General features: G+C 39.3%; 1 protein-coding gene across 1 annotated transcript in view; it reads left to right on the plus strand.

The window, feature by feature from the left end:
• Positions 1 to 696: 696 nt before the first annotated feature.
• Positions 697 to 10,614, plus strand: part of LOC104411027 (actin filament-associated protein 1-like) — a gene marked incomplete at its 5' end in the record, with an annotated part of 15,834 nt that continues 5,916 nt past the window's right edge. Inside the window, 5 exons of the mRNA XM_010021349.1 lie at positions 697 to 908; positions 2,374 to 2,519; positions 5,977 to 6,094; positions 7,637 to 7,894; positions 9,140 to 9,254. Of these exons, the coding sequence (XP_010019651.1) occupies positions 697 to 908; positions 2,374 to 2,519; positions 5,977 to 6,094; positions 7,637 to 7,894; positions 9,140 to 9,254 (849 nt within the window). The remainder of the gene's footprint in view (positions 909 to 2,373; positions 2,520 to 5,976; positions 6,095 to 7,636; positions 7,895 to 9,139; positions 9,255 to 10,614) is intronic.

The following is a 10,614-nucleotide window of genomic DNA, read 5'->3' on the forward strand; positions in this document are numbered from 1 at the left end:
AAACTTTTGTCTTCAATTTTAGCTAAATTTCATATACATTAACTTCTCCAATTTTAGATCAATGTGAATTTTGTTTTTTTGGCATTGGTAGTGAGCTTCTGAATTCTGCTTTAAAAGTGCTGCAAACCAAACGTGCATTCTTCTTTCTAAAAGAAATTACAACATATAACATCAATGCTATGTAGGTCTTTAAAACACCAGTTTTGGATATTACAGAAGGTAGCTCATTACCTAATTATATAATATGAGCTGAGATTTTCCCAGAAAATTTTGGTCAGCCTCAGTTATCGAATGCATTACCCATGGAGAAGGTGGGTCTTCCATGTGAGCACGTCAGTTGTATGTGCCTTTTTATCACTGTCTCTCTCCCATTCTTGCTAAAGTCTTAGGGATCCACGTGCTCCTGCCTATCCAGCTGCTGCTGTGACTAACACAGAACAGCCATTGGCACATGAGCAGGATCACATCTTTATATGGTTTTTCCTAGATTATTGGCACAGTGAAAGCTTTCATTAAAAGAAGTGGGGCAGGGTCATTTACTTACCTTCCTAAAATCCATCTGGACTTTCTATTATAAAAGGACTCAGTAGTTTGAGTGCTAGCACTACACTGACAAGTTAGGTTTTTCTTGGAAATTTTTTTTTTGCTTGTTTTCAGAAAAAGGAATAAAATATCTCACGTTTCATTTTATTGCAGGATATCTCAACGTGCTCTCAAATAACCGCTGGCGTGAGCGCTGGTGCAGAGTGAAAGATAATAAACTCATTTTCCACAAGGACAGGACAGATCTGAAGACGCACATTGTTTCTATCCCCCTCCGTGGCTGCGAAGTCATCCTGGGACTGGATTCGAAGCATCCTCTGACCTTCCGCCTTCTCCGAAATGGGCAGGAGGTTGCTGTGCTCGAGGTGTGGTGATTGCTAATAGCTATGACTTGTAGGAACACTCACAAGCTGTATTAGAGAAGCACTTTCTTACAACTTGGCCATTCCAAAAAAAAGTAATCTTTGGAATAATATTATTGCAGAGCTGTATAATAAATACTGGAAGGAGAAGAGAGTTGTCAGCAAAGAGAGAACTGAAATTTAATGCAGTTCAGAAATCTTCTTAGTAAGATGCTTTTCTCCACACTGACCTTCCCTTGACCTGCTACTAAAATATCCCTGTTCCTTGTCTAGGCACACTTTTACGTCAGGGATATAATTACTTTGGGTAAATAACTTAGCAATAATTAAATAATGGGAACTCTAAAGCTATTAACTCTCATTTGTCTGCTACTTATGTGAACTCCTTTTGCTCAGTCTGTATCTGTATTAAGGTAATTCTGCAATAAGAAATACAGTGTGCCATCAACCTGGTGAGTCTTTTGACATATTGCATGTGTACATGCTAGCACACTCTTTGCAGTATGAAGGTCATACCTCCATCTGTTGAGTGGGTCAGGATTTTTTTGAGGGGCTTTACTCATCATATTTTTAAAGCTGAAATGAGAAGATGCTTAAAGCAAAGTATAATGAAGATATAGGAGGAGGCAACCTTTTGCTTTTAACGGCAGTATGGACACTTTGACCACGTTGGGTTTCTGACTGCAGGTCACATTAGTCTTCAGACCTTGCAACTAGGCCTGTTACATGAGAGCAGTTCAGAGAAGTTGAAAAAAATAGAAAGCAGTCTGAGGAACTGTGAAAGGCAATGAAATATTTAAAACAGGAAATTTAGAAACTGCCCAGTTTCCTCTCCAACCCCCATTTTTTCCCGTTATTAATCTTGCTAATGTTTAACTTTTGAATTGGTGACTTGAAGCAAAATATGAAAAATTAAAAATTATTTTAATAGTATTCTTGTCTTTACTCGTGCCATTGGGGAAATGAATTCTATCAGGTAGACAAATTTAGTGGAATTTTTCAAAACCAACATTAAAATCTCTTCCACTATTTTGTTCTCCCCCTTCCCTTGTTTCTACTTAGCACTAACGTTTTCTTCTCAGGAGTCAAGCAAACTAAAGTCCCTCAGACTAGGATAGGAAAATAATTCTGTTATAGCTTTCAATTTTCTCAAGCCTAAAATAAGCATGACTTAAGTATGAACCCTCTAGCCTTAAACAATTATATTTTCTTCTTTTTTGGAGATTGCCCACTTTGTTTTGCATCATAACTGACGAGCACATAGCTTACTTAATACGCACTCCTTCTAGCAAAGCAGATCTAATAAGAAATCCTGATGTTTTTAGGAGTTCAGCAGAGAAACCAGAGCCTCTTGTACAATATGGTAGCAATTTGTCAACAAAGAAAAGAAGAATGCGCCTCTTTGCAGTAATGCTCAGCTCAGTGGCAAAGTAAAGACCTGATCTACGTTCTTGCCCCCTCCTCACAGGCATCCTCCTCCGAAGACATGGGCAGATGGATAGGAATTTTGCTGGCGGAAACGGGGTCGTCGACAGACCCTGGAGCTCTGCACTATGACTACATTGACGTGGAAATGACTGCAAGCGTCATTCAGGCTGCCAAACAGACCTTCTGGTGAGAGGCATTTCCAGTACTCTAAGAATTTATATCTGCATGTTGACTCCGGTGCCAAACAGCTTATCAAAATCCACCTCCCCCTTTGCCAGATACTGAACTCCTGAAGTGTTTTAGCATCACATCATGTTAGATGTGTTTACGATTATAGTGTTGGCATCCTGCTAAGTTCTGTAAAAGATGCAGACACTCCAACTTTACTCACATCTTTACTCCTTTTTGCAGTAAGTCTCCTTATCAACTGCTACATTTTAATCTTTTACTTTGCGTGATGACTTAGAAGTATCACTGGAAGAGAACAAATATGCTGAAATATGCAGCTACATAGTTCATGTTTATCTATTGGCTGTATTTGCTGTACATATAGCCAACATATACAGCATATCCAGGCCAATATATGCTGTACACTAAAAATGTATAGCAAATTTAAGTTTTGGAATGCAACATTCTCGGTGTTTCCTTTTCAAGTTCTTTATGATTAATTAAAAACTTCATCAAGCTCACCCCAGTCCAATTAAATTCTGGGTTTTAATTTAGGACATGGAAATTGGGAAGATGTCTAGAGCACAGCATGGAAACTCTGTTTGAATTGCAAATCAGTGCTGTGAATTCCCCATTACTGATCTTGTGCTCAGAAAATTAATGCACACTTAGCATATGTAGTGATTTACATGTTCAAATCAGGTTAGGCATTAAAGCAGTCTTTGGTGGAAAAGACTGTCATTTTTCCTTGGCTAGATGAGGTTGTTTAGAAATGGGAGTGAAGGAACAGTTGGGATAGTTGGAATGCCCTCATGCAGATATTCCCCATGGTTTCCCATGGTCAGAAAGTGGGTGGCCTGAGACAACAGCTGGCAAAGGTGGCCCCCATCATCTTGCTGCAAAATGAGACCCCGAACACAAATTTGGAATTTGTGTGACTTAGTCCATTAGAGTGTCACATCCCATATGTGCTTTCCAAAAAGAAGATTCTCCTGCTGTTGGCAAGGTATTAAGAGAGCTTTGAGGAGGGAAAATGTGCAGCTTCATTCATTCAGGATCTGGTTTGAATGACTTCTGATAGAAATCAAAGTGACTCGGTGTTACCACAAACCCAGTTTTGTGAAAAACAGATAATTTCGATAGAATCAAAATGCACTGAGCTTACAGACTCATGTGAATATTTATTTTGAAATTAATAGGGCTCAAAAAAATTTATCCAGTGGTGACATGTATTTTTGCTTCAGTCAGCATCTAGCAATAACCACATTTAAGAAAGAAATAGAATGAAAACCTTTTCCCCCAGATACTGTGTGGCTTTCCTTTCCTGAACAAATGTGATGTTAATTGGAGCCAAGTGAAAAAACATATGCAACTAGACCACATGTTAGAAAGGAATGTCAAACAACTTGCAAAATAGCAGAATTCCCCTATTAAGAATTAGTTAAAATTCACTGGATGGCTTTAAAAGCCTGTAAGAGCTTGTTGATAAGCAACTGGAGTAGCTGCTGATTTTCAACTACTCCTCGAAAATGAGAAGAAATTACAAAGTGTTAGTAAAATACTAATGTTGCCCTTTATAGAAGGAATATCAGTATTCCGAACTAACTGAAGTTACTATTAAAGCTTTGATTATTATAAAGTCACTTTGGATTATTGGTTATTCGTTTCCTGAGACTGATACTTTGCAAAATGATCAGCTCTTCATTAATAGTGCCATCAATTTTCTTCGTCTAAATGGTTAGTTATCTAGGAAAGGCTGAACAAAAAATGCTTTCAAGCAGGTTTTTCACTATTTCCTTTCCCATCTAGCAGTTTCACAATGCCATTAACTTGCATGAATGCATCTGTAAACAGGATTAATGAGGCTTAGTGAAATAATGCTCATGAAGTGTTTGCAGATACTTAGATAAATACTAGTTTCGTTTGGTGGTGGAGTTAACTGCAGATGTATCAGATGTCATTAATGAATAGCCCAGTTTTCAGATCTAGATATTATGCATCACTCTCTCTTTAAGCTACTTAAACAGAAAGAATTACAATAACAACCCAAATGCATTCCTTCAGACTAACCAGAAACACTTGAGTAATGCTATTCATTAAGAGGAAGAGTAAACAAATGCAGCCCTTTAATAATATCTAATGAAGTGTGAAATACGATAATGTTAAAAACATTATTTAATCATGGAATTTATCTTGGGGTTTTGATTGTTTGTTTGAAGTAAGAAAAGCTTCTAATGGTCTAATGGTTATTCCACCTCTGCACTGCCCTGCAAGGCTCACACCAAACTGGGCAGGTTTGTTCCTCCTGTGAGCCTGGGTCTCCTGCAGCTCAGGTGAACCACAGTTGGATGAGGTCTGTCTCCCTCTGAATGAGTAATTCAATAGACTAGCCAACTGTTGAAACCACAGCATTCTTGAGCTCTGGCCAGCGCTACAGAAGACCCTCTCTGCTTTCGTAGTGCTTTATCATGTTTTATGAATGTCAGCACAGGGTCTGAATAGTTCCATTGTTTGGGATGGAAAGCTTTGTTTTCCCATTGTCGTACACCTGAAGCTATAGGAATTATTTGGAATCTTGCTCTATATCTCATTCGATTTCATCAGTTGCTACAAAGGAAAACTCACCCTTAGGGTTGTTATCGCTATTGGGCGTGATTCTGCCATTTTTCTGCATTGTTTGATCTTGGCAAGCCTGATGTAGTCCATGATATCTTGCATGTGTTCTGCAGAATTCCAGTAAAACAAGCTACAGTGTTGATTTTGGGGAGAGGGGAGGGAAAAGAAAATAAAATAAAAATTCCTTTTTGAAGTTTCCAGAGGACTCAGATACACTATGTGAAACAGCAAGAATGAGCGTATAGAGTATTTGCATGTGCAATTACCCAGACAGTGTTGGGAAGCATAGTGCTATTGTGCACATTCTACCCAGCCAAAAGTTTTGATATGGAAAAGAAAAATTCCCAGATTTTAAGGAAGTAATTATTCAGCAAGTTTTTATACGTATGTTAACTTAGATTTCATCAGAATTCCACTTTTTTTTTTTTTTCTGGATTTGATTCTTGTTTCAACTACTTCCTAAATTCGCATCTCCCTGAGCATGCACACACCCAGAAACACCTGCTTCTCCCTGATGCAGACAACAAGGGAACTTTTATGGGACACTGGCAAGTTGGTTTATAACAGAGATCAGCAGGTTCCCATGTAAACACGCCACTGAGCAGTTACAGCTGTTGCCCTCCTGGCTTTCACACAGTTGTATCCCCACTGTAAGAATGGAGTACAGAAACATATGTTGTAATACTGGCTGCTATCAGCAACATGTGAGTAGCAAAAGAGGGAAAACTGTCTCGCAGAAAGTGAGAAAATATGTTCTTCCAGGCTACATAATCAGATACAAGGAACATACCACTGAATCGTCATTTAGACTTAGGTTTAAGTGCTGGGTTTTATTGTATTTTCTTTTTTCTTTTTTCAGTTTCATGAACAGAAGAGTTATATCTACAAATCCGTATCGGGGAAGCACTGCCAATGGCTACGCCTGTCCGAGTGGAATGGCACTTCATTACGATGATGTTCCCTGCATAAATGGATCGGTAAGAATTGAATTTGCACAGAACAAATGGTTTGCATGTGTTAAATGCATGGACATCTGAAAATTATATTATCTAAAAAGCCTCACTGGGCAGTTTCCAAATGAACTCCTATTTTTTTGGTTTGGGGCTCCTAACTTCTCTTACACCTACAGAGTATGAGGGGTGTGGGACATATTGTGTACATTAACCTGCACATGAGCCAACGTGCATTTAGAAAGCAGTTGCCTGTTGACAATTTGTTGCCAAGTCCTTGAATACAATACTCAGTCGAGGGGGTATTTTTTAGATCACACTGGATGTGGCAAAGTGAAGGACTCAGTTACACAAGGCATATTTTGGTGTGTGTTGAACAAAACCCAAATATTTCTCAGTCCCTGGGCCTGCATTCCTCATGACAGCAGGTGCTGTCCACCCCAAAGGAGGACCACAGTGGTTACTTCCACCTTCATAAATTGCAGAGCTGATTGTAGGCAAATGTGTAATAGGTTTTAACCACATAGCAATATGTGGTCCTCAGGAAGATTTACAGGGAAGCTACAGCCTGTGTCAGCTCTTGATTTGGGCTGCTTCATAGAGGCCCCCACTAAGGCTCAACTGAAGAGAAATTCAGAGTTTCAAATTGTGAAGTGGACTGCAAGTTTAGACCTCTATCTTAGTAATGTCATAAAGATGACACAAAGCCCCTCTTGGGAACAACACACAGCCACGTGTGGTGAGTAGTTTGTATGTGTAGTTCTTTGATGTGTGGATGTGCTCATGCCTTTGTATGAGTAGTGTACTGCCACAGCCAGGATGGATTAAGGAAGGATAGTTGGCAACTGGGTTGGTTTCTTTTAAGATTAATTGAATGAATGACTGAGTTGAGCTTTCCATTTCTCTGAAAAGGAAAAAAATAAAAAAAGAAGGAATGGCCTGTAGCTATTTGAGCTGGTTAGCTCAGAATAATAATTCTCCAGCAAATCAAATGTAATGCTAGTGTACCAACAGCTGGTATTCACTAGAAAGACGTATAGCCTGAAGAAAGAGAAAAAAAAAAACCCAACAACAAAACCCTCTTGGCTTCTGCTAACTGTTAGGCCACATTACTTTTAACAACTCATGTACCAGATGTAATCCCACAGATTCATCTGTGTAGTCTGTGAGTATCCCCCTGTTAACAAAGTCGGCTCGTGCCTCCTCAGTGCTAGAGCTCATAACTGAAGGTGCAGCAAATGAATTATAGAATCATAGAATGCTTGGAAAGGACATTAAGATCATCTGGTTCCAACCCCCAGGCACAAAGGGTGATAGGATAGTACCAGTTTTTTCGTATTACGGAAAATGCACAGAACTGAGGCTATGAACTATGTAATGCAATGCTTCCTTTCCAGACTGTGTCCTCCCCTCCTTTCTAAGTAGTTTGACTCAAGTGTAAGCAATGAGCATATGCTTGCTAAACACCAAGGGCTTGCTAGGGTCAGAGGAATTACTAATGTTTTAATTTCACCTAGGAGGTTCTGCATGGTGTATTGTTTACTAACTGCCAAAGTGTATGTGTTGCAGTGGGAACCAGAAGATGGCTTTCCTTCTTCTCGTAGCAGGAACATTGGAGAAGAAATGCTTTATGATAATGCAGGCCTGTACGATAACTTGCCGTCTCCAAAAATCTTTGCACGCTATCCACCAGCTGACAGAAAACCCAATAGGTTATCTACTGACAAACTCTCCTCTAACCATTACAAATACCCTGTCTTATCCAATCTATCTTCTGCTCAGTCTGTCACTAATACCTCTGCTGTGGGGAGGGGATCTGGCTCACAGGTACTGTACTATTTAATACTTCACAAAGCTTTTTATTTTTTGGCTGTTCTGTTTATCTGGTTGTTATCTTAAGGGCCTTGGGCTGTTTTTGTCCCTTAGTGTTAGCACTGAAGCACTTGGGGTTTAGGCATGAGCCCACTGCAAATGTAACGTAGGTTTGCTACGTTGTAAAATCGATGTGGAAGTATTGCTGCCTGGGAAAAGCTTTTCCTCACAAGTTCTTGATGATTTACAGATTGTGGATAATAACAAAAAAATAGATGTGACCTTCCAAACCCAGCTTGAATGCATATCTATCCGCCTTCTGTTGCCTTAGGGAGTCATGACTTAAAAGAAAGGAAAAGTGAAGTATGACCTGGCTGTGACACCAAATTTGCCTCTAGAATTTTACTGATCTGTATGTTGTATATACTATGGTTATATATATAGTGAATATACATATGCATCATTACATATTTTATATATATATATGTGCTAAATGATATTGTATGTAGTGTGTATATACCATATTTAAATTACTGCCTGCTATTTTCTGCCTGCAAAAAAAACCTAAGTCTATGTCTATGCTGCTTTCTGAGGGCGGCCACAGAAAGTGTGACTGTTCCCAGGGTTCAGTTCATTGCAGGGGAGCCCTCTAAATGGAATCCCCTTTGGCATAAAATGTGCTGTTTCTAGTAATCTTGCGAGCTTGTCTGACCATTATGTGAGGGGTTTTTTAAGCAATTAGTAGGTGGAGATTGTGTAAGAGGAAATTGATGTGTTAACTCCTAACATTTAAAAATCTGTAATAATTATATTGTTTAAAGAAAAAAAAAATAAGAAATAATGTTGTATTTTTGTGTGGCAAACCCCATTGGGTTTTTCTGTATGAAACTAACTCTGACAAACCTATGTTTCAAGAATCTTTACTGTATAAAATTGTTTAAAGGTACAGCTTTTCTGCCTACCAATGGCTTTCTTAATACAGTAAATGTGTTTTAAATAACTTGGAGACTGTGATGCCACCAGTGATGGGGAGTTCATCCGCTTGTTTTCCTGTGATTGCTGGTGTGGCTCCTGCTGAGCAGGCAGCTTTCAGAGGCTACGTCTCTGAAGGAAGCGCCATCTCCAGCTCGATCAATGCACTCTGTTAAAGCTTTCTGAGCAGGTGTCTTTTTGTCAAGCTTTGCCCTTGGTGCAAGGGTGATTGTAATGCCGGTGGCACAGGAATAGCTGGAGCCCATTTGTACTTTTGTTTTCAAACAGTTTAAAGGCAAGAAGCCTCCTGCGACTGCTAATGGGATCACTGGTAAAGGGAGAACTTTAAATAGCCAGCCGAAGAAATCTGAATCAGTGTCATGTGTAAAGCGCACTGCATCCAGTAAGTATCTCTCCTCACTGCTGCCTCACTTGTGAGTGGGGTCATGAGGATACCCAAAATAGCTGTCGTCTTAGCAAACAAGATAAAGAAGCACTGTGGTGCTTCTGTGGTTGAGAGGCTGAGCAGAAGCTGCTCACCAAGACTTTGAATAGGAGATAGTGTGTGCATTGGTGAGTCATTACTACTCCAGCCATGCCTCAAGATAAAAGGCTGTCATATCAAGAATGATAAATACGAAATGTGGACCCATGGCTGCAAAGTCATGAGGGTAGCAAGAAAACAAAAAAAGGGCAATGATTCTTCATTTGGGGCAGAGAGTAATTCTGTATTGCCGTTGGATGAGGAGTTTTAGGAGCTGGGAGAGACATGAGGACATTATGTTGCTCAAAAGTGGACTTACTCCTATTACTTATGAAAAAGAAAACAGTATAACAAAATAACAAAGACAGACAACCACACAGCTCAAAAGCAGAGAGGAAATTACAGTTGATGAGCAGCATGTTCAGAAAGAGGGTTCTTCTGGGCAGGTTGATGGCTTCTAGGACGTTCCCAACAGGGATTGCTTTATGTAAAGTAACAAGACAAAAAAGAGCTATAACCATATTTTTTAAATATGGAGTCAAAAGCATGGCTTCTTCTATAGAAGGAATGAATGTGTTTTTTTAATCCTGTGATGAATTTTTAAGAATTCATGGATTTAATGGCAACAAGAGAAATTTGGGTTAGACTTTAGGAAAACAAGTATGTGTCTTTCTAACCATGCAGGTCAATTGGTACTGGAATAGCTGTGGGAGTAAAGGCATCCTGGTTACCAAAGACTGACTAAAGCTAGTTGTCAGGAATGGTTTAGTCCTTTAGTTTGCCTTCAGATATGCAGACAGACAAAGTGATCTGTTAGCTGACCTATTTTCTTTGAGTCTGCTACTGGAGCAAAGGTATAGAGAGGGCTGTGACATAAACTATACTACAAATACATGTGAGCCATGAAATGAAAACATTTATATGGCAAATGACAAAAAGAAGAAGAAAGCTCTCAAGTATCAAAAAAGTGAGAACATGTTTGTATTCTCTTATGTCAGGTGGGAAAAGACGTGTGCTTTAAGCACTTGAAGTAGGAATGGAAACCAGGCAAAAGGGCAAACGGGTGTTTTTTCCTGTGACCCCTTCCAATTAAAAATCAAGGGTTCAGAGCTAGAAAGGAGCCTCCTTTCCTTCCTGTGAACTACAGAGAAAGGCAAGGCCAGTTTTCAAAATCAATGTACTATAAAAGGTAGTTGGTATTTCTCATCTCACCCTTATAAAAGGGAAAAAAAACTATCTATCCTTATCATTTCTGTAGCTATGCTGCAGAATTCAGCAG

The sequence above is a fragment of the Nestor notabilis genome, unplaced genomic scaffold (genome assembly GCF_000696875.1).
Source record: "Nestor notabilis isolate BGI_N333 unplaced genomic scaffold, ASM69687v1 scaffold8699, whole genome shotgun sequence".
In the NCBI taxonomy this organism is placed as follows: Eukaryota; Metazoa; Chordata; class Aves; order Psittaciformes; family Psittacidae; genus Nestor; species Nestor notabilis.